At 36.1% G+C, this 14,877-nt stretch overlaps 2 protein-coding genes across 6 annotated transcripts; both read left to right on the top strand.

The window, feature by feature from the left end:
- The first annotated feature begins 233 nt into the window (after positions 1 to 233).
- Positions 234 to 7,040, top strand: LOC108818754 (putative acyl-activating enzyme 19). 5 transcript variants are annotated; one of them, XM_018591687.2, is made up of 16 exons: positions 239 to 1,061; positions 1,160 to 1,356; positions 1,843 to 2,046; positions 2,361 to 3,080; positions 3,205 to 3,869; positions 3,993 to 4,068; positions 4,142 to 4,228; positions 4,382 to 4,425; positions 4,773 to 4,881; positions 5,022 to 5,081; positions 5,372 to 5,456; positions 5,554 to 5,618; positions 5,734 to 5,793; positions 5,900 to 5,944; positions 6,380 to 6,489; positions 6,558 to 7,040. In XM_018591687.2, the coding sequence occupies exons 1-16, from the start codon at positions 323 to 325 to the stop codon at positions 6,769 to 6,771; spliced, it is 3,480 nt and encodes a 1,159-aa protein (XP_018447189.2). In that variant the 5' UTR covers positions 239 to 322; the 3' UTR covers positions 6,772 to 7,040. The 5 variants fall into 5 exon arrangements, 3 of the variants coding, with proteins under 3 accessions (XP_018447189.2, XP_018447190.2, XP_056848777.1); XM_018591688.2 differs by having other exon boundaries at positions 241 to 1,061; positions 5,701 to 5,793; XR_008937953.1 differs by lacking the exon at positions 6,558 to 7,040 and having other exon boundaries at positions 236 to 1,061; positions 5,739 to 5,793; positions 6,380 to 6,405.
- A 1,641-nt stretch (positions 7,041 to 8,681) lies between these two features.
- On the top strand, positions 8,682 to 11,039 carry LOC130499207 (glucose-6-phosphate 1-dehydrogenase 1, chloroplastic-like). The gene is given in 7 exon segments (XM_056993233.1): positions 8,682 to 8,989; positions 9,056 to 9,305; positions 9,384 to 9,498; positions 9,604 to 9,959; positions 10,040 to 10,194; positions 10,197 to 10,590; positions 10,666 to 11,039. Coding segments are annotated over 7 exon segments (1,728 nt in total). The 5' UTR covers positions 8,682 to 8,778; the 3' UTR covers positions 10,913 to 11,039.
- Positions 11,040 to 14,877: the final 3,838 nt, after the last annotated feature.

Raw genomic sequence — 14,877 nt, 5'->3', positions numbered from 1 at the left:
GCTTTCAAAAAATAAAATAACTTGAAAAAATAAAATAACCGAAATAACTTTTTTTTTATTTTAAAAATTTTAATATTTTTATTTTTTTTGAAATTTGAAACTTCATCCCCAAAACTCCAGTTTGGTACTTGTTTTAATCAAGGAGTGTTCCAGAAATAAAATAAGAAAATCAATATATATATATGTTGACCCAAAAATAAAAAAATCAATGTATTGTAAAAAAAAACAGGTATTTAGGTTCAAGCCATATAGTTCCTCTAGTCTTCTGACTTCCGAGTCGAGAGCAGTGAATGTCTCAGAGAAATCCCAAAACAGCTTTCCGATGAGCAATTTCTGCTGCATTTCTCACATATTCACCGACGCAGCCTCCCCAAACCCTCACAAAGCCGCCGTCATCCATTCCGCGGCGAGGTTTATCTCGGATTCTCCTCAACCTCCTCCTTCCCCTGTTCACGACGGCGACACAGTTTTCACCTTCGCCGAACTATCTTCATCCATCGATTCTCTCAGCTTCCGTCTCCGTCGCATCCTCCTCGATGTTCCTGGCCACAACAACGACCCTCACCTCATCACACCACCACCACCAACAAAACAACCTCCAGGCATTACTACTACAGATAAGCTCGAAGAAGCTGAGTCATCAGATGTATACACCCCAAAGGTGTTGGCCTTATACATGCCGCCTTCGGTCGAATACATAATCTCTGTGCTTTCTGTTTTGAGGATCGGAGAAGCCTTTTTGCCTTTAGATCCTTCTTGGCCGAGAGATAGAGTCTTGTCTATTGTTTCCTCTTCGAATGTCTCTCTTGTTATCGCCTGCGGCTCTTCTTTCGATCAGTTCGGGTGTGCGCCGCTTCGCAGATCGCATTGGCTTGTTCAAAGCAGCAGCGCCGCCCTCCCTGTGCTGTTCTTTTCCATGAGTGAGAGGTTGAGTGATGTAACTGCTCCCCCCTCGAGCCTTGTTTGGCCTTGCGAGAAAGAGAAGCAAAGGAAGTTTTGTTATCTCATGTACACTTCCGGATCTACTGGAAAGCCTAAAGGAATATGTGGCACTGAGCAAGGTTTGGATAAATACATATATAGTTTTCGTTTCTGGTCTTCTTTTTTTTTTTTACGTATAAAGTGAATATCTGAAACTCGTGTCCTTTGATCTCTGAAGGACTTTTAAACCGTTTCAAGTGGATGCAAGAGCACTATCCCGTTGTTGGAGAGCAGCGATTCGCTTTCAAGACTTCAGTTGGTTTTATTGATCATTTGCAGGAGTTTCTTGGTGCTACTCTCAGTTCCACCCCATTAGTCATTCCTCCATTTACTCTCCTAAAAGACAATCTGATATCCATCCTTGGTTTTCTCGAGGTAATACTTATCGTTTCTTTTGTTTGGATTTTGAGATCCCTGTTGAGTCGTTTGTCATTTTTCTGTTCCTATATTCCATTTACAAATCGAGAATTTTGTTAAAGCATCTTCACTAGGTTGCATATTGGGTGATCACATACGTAACTCAAAGCAATTAAAAATGCAGAAAGTCCCACTGTATCTTATCTTATCCTATCATTGAGATGATAAATCCATTGGATGCTATGTTGCATCATGATAGTTTTCTACTTCCTTATATATTACTCCAGTTTAGTCATGATTTATCCTTAAGAACAGCATATAACGTTACTACTAGTTGGAGCAAAGTAAATAATTGTCATGATAAAGAACAGTTATAGCTTCTCTTGTTTGTTGTTTACGTTAAGGTTTCTTTCATTAGATTAAAACTGCTTTATCTTTCATTGTATTACTTTTTGTTTCAATTCTAGTAGTGGGCGCAAAATTTTTTTTTATCCTTGTTGATAGGCGTATTCTATCAGTAGGCTCGTAGCTGTCCCATCGATGATCAGAGCTATTCTACCTACTTTACAACATCGTGGACATAATAAGCTCAAAAGTTGCCTGAAGCTGGTAGTTTTAAGCGGAGAGCCGTTTCCTGTGAGCATGTGGGATTCACTTCACAAGTTACTTCCGGAAACATGTTTTCTGAACCTATATGGGAGTACAGAGGTGAGAAAATATGCTTATTATGATTTAATCTCAAGGATTTTCTTAAGCTTGTATACTTAAAAAAACTCCTAGCAGTGCCGGATAGTTGTTACCAGGCTGTGTTAGTGGTTTCAAAGATGTTGATAAGTGGAGCCAATTTTAGGTTGGAAAGATGTTGATAATTTGAAGACTTGTCTTCTTTTTCTTGTTTTATATTTAAGCTGAGGGTAACTGGTTGTAGCTAGCTGGTCAGAGTTCTGATAATATCCTTTCCACATTCCCTTTGCAGCAGTTCATGAAATTGATTGTGTATCGATTAGCCTTTCGTTGTGTAGGTATCAGGGGACTGCACTTATTTTGACTGCAGTGGGTTGCCAAAACTCTTAGAGACCGAGAACATTGGTAGTGTTCCTATTGGCAAGCCGATTTCCAATTGCAAAATTTTACTTCTTGGTGATGAAGATAAACCCTCTGAGGGAGAAATATGTGTTGGTGGTCTCTGTCTTTCGCAAGGATACCTACATTCCTCGGTAGACTCCCAAAGCTACGTGAAGCTACATAATAACTCACTCTGTAATCATTTAACCGTTGATTGTGGAAGTCAGCTGTATTATAGAACTGGTGATTACGGTCGAAGGCTTTCTAGTGGTGATTTGATTTTTATTGGGAGAAGGGATCGAACTGTTAAACTCAATGGACAACGTATGGCCCTTGAAGAGATTGAAACAACTCTAGTACTAAATCCATATATTACTGAGGCTGTTGTTATATATAACAGAGATCAGACAGAGCTTGCTTCACTTGATGCCTTTTTAGTACTGAACAAGGAAGCCAAGCCTGATGAAGATGTCATATATTCTATCAGAAATTGGATAAGCGATAAACTTCCCTCGGTGATGATTCCTAACCATTTTGTTTTGGTGGAGTCATTGCCAAGTACTTCAAGTGGGAAAGTTGATTATGAAGCACTAGCTAGGTTGAAATGTCCTAGAACTTATGGTCAAGATATGATGCATACCAATGAAACTAATAGTCTACTGGATACTATTAAAAAGGTCTGAAAGTTTGCATCCTGTTTGTACATTAACTTTGAATTTCATTATTTGTTTGAGCGTTTATGGCATTATGCTTTATTGACTATACAGACGAAATATATAATTTCTTGATTTTCTGATATAGGCCATTTGTGATGCTTTAATGGTCAAAGAAGTTTCAGACGATGATGATTTCTTTGCCATTGGTGGAGACTCTCTAGCCGCAGCGCATCTTTCTCATAGTCTTGGTATTGATATGAGATTGATCTACCAATTCCGAAGTCCGTCCAAGCTTGTGATCTGTATATCCGAGAAGAAAGGAAAGCTAAGAGAAGATATGCAACACAACACCATTCAGAAGCCAGACCACAAGACAGAGAGTCAGAATAGTAATGAGTTGGTTAGTAGACCTTCTCCATTTCACTATGGTGTTACATCAGAGCCGACACCTTCAAGAATGCAGTGTGAGAAGAATGTCTCTGCAAAGCGATTGAAAATTGATTCAGAACAGTTTTCTTCCAAAAGCATGAAAGATAAAATATCATGGGATTCAGGATATTCTAAAATGCATTGTGCATTCAGTCGGTGCAACAAGGTACATTATCCAAACTCGTGTAGTAACGAAGGGGGAAACCGAGGAAACTGGTCGGTGGAGTTTCCAAGGAACCAAATAGTCTCTATACAAGAGCTATGGAAAGTTCATATGGAGTCTTGTGTAGATGCCTCGCCCCTGGTTGTGTTGAAGCATTCTAAAACGTATCTATTTATTGGGTCTCACTCACGGAAATTTGTCTGCATCGATGCAAAAAGGTATGCATCTTTGTTAATCTTCGATATCAACTCATTACTAGATATAGGTATAAAATGAGATGATTTGGGTTGAAATTTTTAGGCTGGACTTCTAAAAAATGATCACTTTACTGTGCTAACTAGTGGTTCGATCTGTTGGGAGACCATTTTAGAAGGAAGGATCGAAGGTTCAGCCATGGTAGTTGGTGACTTCTCTCAGGTTAGTCTTTTGTATTGCTCGCTGTATCCTTTATAATTCAGTTAAACAGTTTTAGGGACATCTCCAATGCTAGGTCGTTATTGGATGCTACAAAGGAAAATTATATTTCTTAGATTTCCTAACTGGAAGCTTATCTTGGACATTCCAAGCAGGTGGTGAGGTATGATCCAAGCTACTAGTATATTTCTTAGATTTGTATTTTGTTTATATACTTGCAGCTTTAATTTCTGTGTGTTTATACTTTCTCATGTCTAGAAGTTGTTCTTCGATGGTTTAGCTGACTTAACACAATTTGCTTTCCTTTTCAATGAAGATAAAGTGCCAACCTGTGGTGCACACATCTTCACAACTGATATGGTAATACTGTTGATGACCCTTTCTGTTACTGTTTTAGCTCACTGTCTGTTTACTTAAAAGCTTTGTTTCACTCTGTAGACCTTACATTCATACTTTCATGGTTACCAATGGTTGATTATGTTCTATTTGTTTCTCACATAAAATCCATTAGCTACTTGAAAATTGTAATGGAAACTAATACGACCTTAGTTATAGCAACTGATTAAGGAGTTTAGAAATAATTTTCAGGAGCAGCGACTGAAGTAAAAAATGTGTTTGCTTAAAAGTTTTATTTCGTTACCGTATTTTGCCAAAGTTCTTCTAAAAGTTACCGACCACCAAGCTTAACTTTTGGTCGATTCATGCAGGTGCGGATCACATGACCACACTCTTTATGCCCTTGACTATAGGAGCCAACGCTGTGTTTATAAGCTGCAATGTGGTGGGAGCATATTTGCATCACCTGTAATTGATGAGGTGAAGTCTTAAACTACTCTTTCCACTTGGTTATGCATATTGCCTGTCCAAAGCTAAAAACACATCATCTGTGGTTCATCTTTAATGAATTACTGGAGTTCTATTGGTCTCACCTAATTCATCTTTAATGCTTCACCCAGGGTCATAGTTCACTTTATGTGGCATCTACAAGTGGCCGCGTGACAGCTGTATCAATAAAGGTATGTGCCTCAGGATCCACAATCTTAGCTGAAGCCGTACGTGTTGTTACTTGAAAAGGGACAGTGTTTGATGATGAATTTCATTTGCTTATTTTTTTTGTATGTATGATATTAATAGGACAGGTCAGATATACAAAATAGTCCTTGGAGTAATTGTTATCTACCAAATAATTTTGGCCAAAACACTGTCTTACTCAGTAGAAATGTTTAGCTTATCTGTTCTGGATCCAGAAAAGAGTCTGTTGTTTATCGATTAAATATATTTATTCAGAAAATGTTTGCAAATGCAGGATTTACCATTCCACACCTTGTGGGAACTTGAACTAGAGGCACCGATTTTTGGTTCCCTGTCCATTATCCCGTCAAGCCGAAACGGTACGTATGTTTTTCTTTTTCTTTTGCATTTTTCTATTTAAATCTTCATCCATTCTTTGATTTCAGCATTAATGTCGTTCTCTACTTTCTATCACAGTTATTTGCTGCTTAGTTGATGGCCAAGTTGTCGCAATGAGCCCGTCTGGAACTATTATTTGGAAGGTATGTGTATAATTTGATCTTAGTGCATTTCAATGATATAGGCATCTTTTGTTCCTGGCAATTTCGTTTGGTTTTCTCGCAGTTGTCAAACTACTCAGTTATTACGTTGATGCAGTATAGGACTAGCGGGCCAATATTTGCTGGGCCTTGCATGTCACATGTGCTTCCTTCTCAGGTATTTTTTTTGGCTTGTAAATTCTCTGCTAATTCATGTAAATTACTTACTTCTTAAGTACAGCTACTATCCATCCTTTGTTGACTACACGTCTATTTTTCTGCAGGTGCTCGTGTGCTGTAGAAATGGAAGAGTTTATTCACTAGAATCGGTACTTTACTATTTTCTTTGGACATTAATATACTTCCCTTGTTGCTGTCTACTTTTATTAGGTGCGTTGTTTTTAAGTAGCGCGATAGACTTTAATTCCAAGCAAGTACAACTTCATCATTATGGCTCGCTGTATTCCAAAAACATTCTCCTCGTTGCATCTTCAAGGGATATACCCTCTCTTGATGTTAAGAGCTTGTGTGGATGCACTAAAATAACTCTTGAATTTCAAGCTAAATCAATGGAATCAAATCTGCTCCCTGGGAAGTCAGTTTTAGTTTACTAAACATATATATTAAGAAGACTTTTTTGTACAAAAAAAAGAAGATTTTTAGGACCAAAAAAACATTGATAGGGACGTTCATGAGTATTAGTCGTTGTGGTACTGGTCTCAAATCTTCAGTCATGACTGTTTTGTGTAATTTTGCTGCTGCAGGAGTCTGGGTGTCATTTGTGGGAATACAATATCGGTGACCCAATCACGGCATCTGCGTACATCGATGAAAATCTGCATTTTGAATCGCATCAACTCCTTGGAACAGACAGGTATGTGAATAAGAACATATGAATGTTTTTAATCATCATGGATGTATGATGATACATATGTTTTCTAGGTTGGTGTCTGTATGCTCTAGCTCGGGAAGAGTTCATGTCCTTCGCGTGAGACCTAGTCTCAGCAAAGATTCACGTGAATCAAAAGTAGGAGAAATAGCGAAGTTGGAGTTGCAGGCAGATATTTTCTCTTCACCAGTGATGATTGGTGGCCGGATTTTTTTTGGCTGTCGTGACGACTATGTGCATTGCCTCACTCTTGAGAGTTGCAGGTAGAAGAGGTTACACCTCATTTTGAAATGTTAATCGTGGAAGTTTTGAGTTTTTTTTGAGGTTACACCTTATATATATTATTAAAACAAGAAAACTTTACATACAGTACATTTTTACAATAACCAACGAACAACACAAGGAGCATTTTGTATTCTAGCTCTATTAGCTAAGTCATTAGCTTGGTGATTATTTGAACGAGCTATATGTTTAAACTTGTAGTCTTTCTCTTCTATCAACCTCATTAAATCATCCAGATGAGTTTGAATATCCCCTATGCTGATATCCTTATCTTTGTGTTTACCATGATTTAGCTTTGCAAGGTTATTATTATATAGAGTAGAATTATCGCCACAGAAGATTTTTACCCTTTTATAGTTGAGGTGATTAATTTGAATCACTGCTTCCTTCAGTGCAAATGTTTCCGCTTCCAGTACAGTTGGTGTTGCACTGTTTCAATGGAAGATGATCCTTGTAAAATCATCTTGTGATCAGAATCAGATAAAATTCCATCAAATTCCTGCTTTTTGCTCTTCATCCACCCATGATGCATCATTGTAGAAACAATAGAAGTTTTCTGATCTGATAATAGAAAGATTGAAGGAGTGTGATAGACATCGAATCTCAGATGAAAGAAGTAAGAGTCAAAGCCTGACCAAGTGGAATTGTATGACGTGGCAAGTTAAGAGGCTTACGTGGATACATGAAGAAAGGGTGAGAAGAGACTCTGATGGATTTGGAAGCTTTGCAGTTACAGCTCACAAGAAGGAAGAAGACGCGTATAAATAGTGAGCTTGATCAAAGAGGATGCTTATGCTTTGATTGTTTTAAGTGAGTGACGCCATGAGTCCTTGCACCTGATCGATATGAGATCAGTGATGAAGATTATTCTCGCCATGAGAGCGTAATCGGATTCAAACCTCAAAGCTTTCTTGTTCTTCTCTATTATCATACTTTCTGTTCAATAAAGGAGTTAGAGATATCAATACTCTATCAGAGTGAGCCTGGTCAGAACCTCTTTGATGCTTTGAAGTCATGGTCTCTTTTTGTACTCATAGCTTCCATCCATATATGGTGATCCATAAAAGCTTTATTTATAATCTTTAGTATTAGCCCAATGTTTACCCTTGTAGAGGAGATCATTTCGAGCTTTCCATATCCTCTAACCAATGAAAGGGAAAATGGATACTGCATGGTCCTTATATTTCAAGAGATGATGAATGTGATTTAATAGAGATTGAGATGGAAACAGCTGACCTGATGGTATATTAATATCAACTAACTGCCAAATTTCTTTAGAAACCTGACGTTTGAATAATAGATGGAGAGTAGTTTCTTGACAATCCCTACAAAGATTACATACTGAAGATATTTTCATTGTCGTCATAGTGGTTTTGGCGGCTTTCTTCTCCAGCGGTCATGTGTTCTTTGACGACGGAGAGTTTAATGATTGGCATCTAGGATATCGGGATCCTTTCCATTTTGGTCACATTGTGAATTTTATGTTTTTGGGGCTCGTTTTCAAATTCATTAGAATTTGTTAGTTTTGTATTTTTTAATTTCTTTTTATGTTTTGTCTTTCTTGTAATAGAAAAAAATATTAATATGTAAGCCTTAAAAAGACTCTTATGATTACATATACAAAAAGGTATATATAAAACTCACTAACAAAGTTAAGTAACAAGAAGAAGAAACTGAAGTAACGTATATTTTTTTTGGAACCAAACTGAAGTAAAGTATACTTGATAGTGTTATTATTATACTGAAAATTCACCTCGTTGTATGCACCTCGCAATTAGCCAATTACAGAATTACTCACAAAAAAAACTTGTTTCTTTTACAATTAATAAATGTGGATAATGCGAGATAAAAAAGAAAAGGGATATGACAATAGTGTTTTGTGGATAATGTAAGAGATAGATGATCATATGACAGCCTCACAAATGATAAGCGGAGGCAATCATCAAAAGTCACATTTTGAATTTTTGAAGAAATAATCTAATCTCTCTCTCCATGGCGACTCATACTATGATCGTTCGTTCCTCAGCCTCATCCTCTGCTCACGCTGCTTCGTCTCTAGTAAAAGAGACTCTACCACTCTTCACAACTAGATCTCTCACATTCCCTCAGAGAAAATCCTCCTTCTCTCGTCTTCGGTTGAGATTCTTTGCCGAGAAACTTTCTCAGCTCTATTCCTCTAATGGCTGTGCCTCTTTACAAGACTGTGAGTTCCTTCATCTCCCTTTCTTCACCATATCAGTATCGTTTGAATATATCTTTTTTCTGGCAGCTGGAGATAATCTTACAGAGGAACATGACACAAAAGAAGAGTCATCAACATCAACCACTCTTAGTATTACAGTGGTTGGAGCCTCTGGAGATTTGGCCAAGAAGAAAATATTCCCTGCATTGTTTGCTCTCTTTTACGAGGGCTGTCTTCCTCATGACTTCTCTGTTTTTGGTTATGCTCGGACCAAACTCACACATGAGGAGCTTCGTGTCATGATCGGTAGAACTTTAACTTGCCGGATAGACCAAAGGTGTTACACTTGTATTTTATGGATATATTCAAATTAAAAATAAATATATTATCTGAAAAGGGTTTGGATCTCAAACAGGGAGAACTGTGTGGACAAAATGGATCAGTTCTTAAAAAGATGCTTTTACCATTCGGGTCAGTATAACTCTGAAGAAGATTTTGCAGAACTAAACACCAAGCTCAAAAAGAAAGAGGTCAACCTTCTTTCTTGTTATCTTTTTTTTTTCATTTCATCCTGTTTTTTTTTTTTTTTTTTGACTTAATTTCATCCTGTTTTTGATTTATTTTTTTTTATATAGGAAGGAAAGGTATCAAACAGGCTGTACTATTTGTCTATTCCACCAAACATATTCGTGGATGTGGTAAGGTGTGCAAGCCTTAGAGCCTCCTCAGCGAATGGCTGGACAAGAGTCATCGTCGAAAAGCCATTCGGCCGTGACTCCCAATCATCTGGAGAGTTAACCAGATGTCTTAAACAGTATCTCACAGAGGAGCAAATCTTCAGGATCGACCACTATTTGGGAAAGGAACTCGTTGAGAATCTTTCGGTGCTTCGATTCTCAAATCTTGTTTTCGAGCCTCTTTGGTCAAGAACTTACATACGCAACGTTCAGCTGATTTTCTCTGAAGACTTTGGTACAGAAGGACGCGGAGGGTAAAAACTTTCTATCATTTTATAAAATACTCTCTCATGTAACACGTTGTTATATCTAAATAAATGTTTTAAAATTGCAGTTACTTTGATCAATATGGAATCATACGAGACATCATGCAAAACCATCTCTTGCAAATTCTTGCACTGTTCGCAATGGAGACGCCTGTGAGCTTAGACGCTGAGGACATAAGGAGCGAGAAGGTCAAAGTTCTGAGGTCAATGAAACCGTTACTGCTCAAGATATGGTTGTTGGTCAGTACAAAGGGCATAGCAAGGGAGGAAAGGCTTATCCAGGCTATACAGACGACCCAACGGTTCCCAAGAACAGTCTCACTCCCACGTTTGCTGCGGCGGCTATGTTCATCAACAATGCGAGATGGGACGGTGTTCCTTTCCTTATGAAAGCCGGAAAGGCTCTGCATACCAGAGGTGCAGAGATCAGGGTTCAGTTCAGACACGTCCCTGGAAACTTGTACAAGAAGAATTTCGCCACTGATTTAGACAAGGCAACTAATGAGCTGGTGATCAGAGTTCAGCCTGATGAAGGTATATACCTGAGGATCAACAACAAAGTGCCTGGTCTCGGAATGAGACTCGACCGAAGCGACCTTAACCTTCTGTATCGATCCAGGTACATACTTTCTGTTTCTAATTCTATTAATCAAGAATTTTCAATTTTATTCTCTTTTTTTTTGTGTGTGGATAGGTATCCAAGAGAGATCCCAGATGCATATGAGAGACTGCTTCTTGATGCGATTGAAGGAGAAAGGAGGTTGTTTATAAGAAGTGATGAGTTGGATGCAGCATGGGATCTATTCACACCGGCTTTGAAGGAACTCGAGCAGAAGAAAATAGTTCCTGAGCTGTATCCATATGGGAGCAGAGGTCCTGTTGGCGCACATTACCTTGCATCTAAGTACAATGTTAGATGGGGAGATCTTGAAGATGCTTAAGCTTTTGACTGAATCATGGATATTAATAGATTTGGTGTTAATATGAGACAGAGCTAACTCTTCCATGTGTTGTGAGCTTTTACAAGTGCTATTATCAAATTCATTACATAGATTTTGCCAAAAACTATGTGTGATTTGTTTGTTTTCAACTAGTACATTCATTTTGAGTCCAACTACAACACAAAACAATTTGAACTACTCATTTCCGTCCGCGGTTTAGCTGGTACTTTCCTCGACATTATCTCTTTCTTCTTCGTTAGTTCAGATTTTCTCAACAACTTGTGTCCAAGAAGCCCATGCTACAACTTTTATCGCTTCGCCCAAAAGATTAAGTGTTTATGTCTCCTGCTCATTCTAACATACTCACGATTCTACCTAGGGGGTTGGCCACTCGCTCATAAGTAAAACGTCACTATGTTCGTGAAGCATAACCACAAGACTACCATCTGGTCCAGGACATATGCTCTTTAGACTAGAAAGTTCATTGTTTTTAGTTTTAAAACTATTTTTCGTTTTTTCTAAAAACTATTATTTTACCAAAAGTTTCTTTAGAAAATAGATTCTCTAGATTTTAGGGAAACCAGATTTTTAAAATAACTACTACTTCTTAACAAAAACCCAAAATCCATGCTTTTTTGTTAAAATGTTCTTATATTAATACATAAATATACCAAAAATAACCTATAAATAAATTAAACTGATTAAATAGTAATGTTTCTAAATTATTATAGCTGAATAAAAATAATTTACCTGACATCTAAAATCTAATAGGAAAAATATAGTTATTTTTATTAAAGTTTGGAGCTCTGTTTAGGTAAATTATTTAATAATGTTTAAGTAATACTTTGCCATAGTCTTTAAATGTAGAAAATTTAATTAATTTTTATACAGTTATAAATATATATATATATATATATATATATATATATATTTATTGCAATCTATATTAACTTATATTTTAAAACTTTAGCTATTAATATTTAAATTACATAAATGTATACACTTATCATAGTGTTAAAATATTTTATGTGGTATATTATTATTTTTTATTTTCCTAGTAAGTAATATATTTTTATCAAGTAATATATTCATACTTTATTATATTTTATAATGTAGTATATTGTTATTAAATATATTCATACTTGTAATATATTGTTATAATATAATATATTGTTATTAAGTAATATATTCCCACTTTAAATTAAAAGAAGATCAAAAAATATTTCAAAAGGATATTTATTTAGAAGTTACTATTTAATTAATTTTTATATAACCATAGAAATATATGTGTAAAATAAAAATATATGTCTAAATTATTTAAGAAAATATTTATCAAATGTAAAATATTTTTTCAATTTATAATACTTATTACCTGTATAATAGCATTTGAGATTAAAAAAATAACTGAACGCATTGAGATCAAACTATTGCATATTTATATGGAAGTCACAATAGTTTTATTTTGTATTTACTGATTTTGTTTTTAAAAAAAATATTAGTTAAATTTATATGTATTTTGATGAAAATACTTTATATCTGATTATTTCATAATAATATTTTTCTTTTATAATATTTTTATTTTATTAATTTTGAATCAAAAACTAAAAATAAAAACCAAAACTCTAAAACAACCATTTATGTTCTTTTAACAACCAAAAATCTACCAAATATCAAAAACCAAAATCCAAAAAACAATAGAATCTAAAAACCAGAAACTAAAAATCTAAAAACTGGTTAAACAACCATCAACTAGCACTACAAGAAAACACCACTTTAGCGGGGGAAATTAACTAGGAAAATAAATCCTCGTAAATTTACGTCGCCGTTACGAATAACTTACGAGGAAAATAAACTCAACGTTATTTCGTCGTAAATTAACGACGAAACAGTTTTCTCGTAAAAATAACGTAAGGTGACGTGGCTTTAATGAGGAAAATTGGTTTCCTCGTAAAGTCGACGTAAACTTAGCGTCTACTTTACGAGGAAATATTTTACTTGCATTTAACGACGAAATTTTTGAAGCACGTCTATTTTTTTTGTTTCGGCTACCTAAATAAATTTCGTCGTAAATTTCTAGCAAAATTACAACTACCGGATTCAAAAATTTCCTATAAATATGGACGTTTGAACATCATTTTAAACACACAACAAGAAAAAAGAAAAAAAAATGTCAGGCTCCGGGAATATTTTCGAGTTGTGGAGGTGGATGTATATGCATAGAGATGCTAACGGAGAATGATGAAAGAATATCTTGCGGGGATGGAGATATTTATGCATCAAGCAGATTCCACACCGCTCGTCCAAGAAAACGGTAAGATGTTCTGTCCTTATCGGAAATGCAACAATTCGAAATTGACAAATCGTGAAAATGTTTGGAAGCATTTAATAAATAGAGGTTTCACGCTAAATTACTATATCTGGTTTCAACATGAAGAAATTTATAGTTATGATCAGAATGAAGCTAGTAGTAGTAATAGCAATTTTCAGGAAGAACCGGTTGATCATCATTTGCATAATAAACATAGTTACCATCAGAAGGAGCAGATGGTAGATTATGATAGGGTTCATGATATGGTAGCTGATGCATTCGTAGCTAATGATGAAGATGAAGAACCTAATTAACATAGATGCAAAAAAGTTTTATAAAATGTTAAATGCGGCGAATCATACCACATCCGAACTAGAAAACGACGCCGATCTACATCAGAAAGACGTGGTTCAAGATTTATGCTGTAAGTTATTACTATTAGTTAATTATATATACTTTAATTTTTTCTTGATTTATATATTTTTTAATAACTAATTATTAATTTAAATTTTTTTTCTTGTAGCAAAAATATCATTGGTCCCTAGGGGTTAGTGCGGAGTGAGGAAAGCGTTTTTACGCGAAGGCGAAAGTTCGTTTGTTGGACACGGTCTCGAACTGGAAGGGTGACTGGATCGTGAAAGGATATGAGTGTGGCAAACCCGCTGAGTTTACCACGGATGTGTGGGATGATGGCCTCATACGTTATTGGCGGGATCCTGACTCCATTAGAGTCGCCTAGTCTTGCTCTGCCTCCCGTAACATGGTAGATGAGCACGGCCACGAGCCGATGCAACACTCTACGAGCCAAAAACTCCATGTCGGTGTCCGTTTGGAAATGGTAATTAAATATTTTATTTAATTATCTTTCTAATATATATATATATATATATATATCTAACAACTTTCTTAAATGTTTTAGGCCAAAGAGATGGGAGACTTCCCGTTCTCAAGAACAAGGCGGGGTCAATTTCTAGATGGTAAGTCCGAACAAATCTTCAACGACGTGGTTGCTCGGGTTGACGATCGCTAGACCCAGCTGACCTAGCAGTCCACCGACGGATTACCCTTCACCATCCACAGCTGAAGTGGATAGGATTTACGAGGAGGTAAATTTTTTTAAAAAAATAATTTTTTTATTATTCAATTAATTTAACTTTAAAATTTTACTTACAATATATATTTTTGTTATTAAGGTTTTCCCTAAGAAAAAGGGACGTACATTGGGGATTTGGTTTCGTCATGTTCCGAGAGCGACATCGTCTTATGGTGAGAGACGGGATGAGGAAGTCACTGAGCTGCGTAACGAGTTGGCCGCAACAAAAAATGCGTTCGCAGCTCGTGTGGATGGATTTGAGGGCTTCTTGGACGTTATAGCGGCCACAAATCCGGAATGGGAGTCCATATTGAGGAACATGCGACGACAAAATTCCATTCCAGGCTAGTCATCCGGCACACATGACGAGGTAGATGTTACGAGGAGGAGTGAGGAATTCTTTCAGGCGATGAATGACCCTTAGTTCTTTTTTCGGTTGGTATTATAAATTCAAAACTTATTATACACAAAATATTTTCTTATTTATTTTTATTTTAAACTATAAGTTTATTAATAAATTAAATAATTTTAATTATCTTTTTTAATTATATTTTAAAATTCTGT

Source organism: Raphanus sativus, chromosome 8, assembly GCF_000801105.2.
Source record: "Raphanus sativus cultivar WK10039 chromosome 8, ASM80110v3, whole genome shotgun sequence".
Taxonomy (NCBI): Eukaryota; Viridiplantae; Streptophyta; class Magnoliopsida; order Brassicales; family Brassicaceae; genus Raphanus; species Raphanus sativus.
This window is presented reverse-complemented; position numbering and strand designations above follow the sequence as displayed.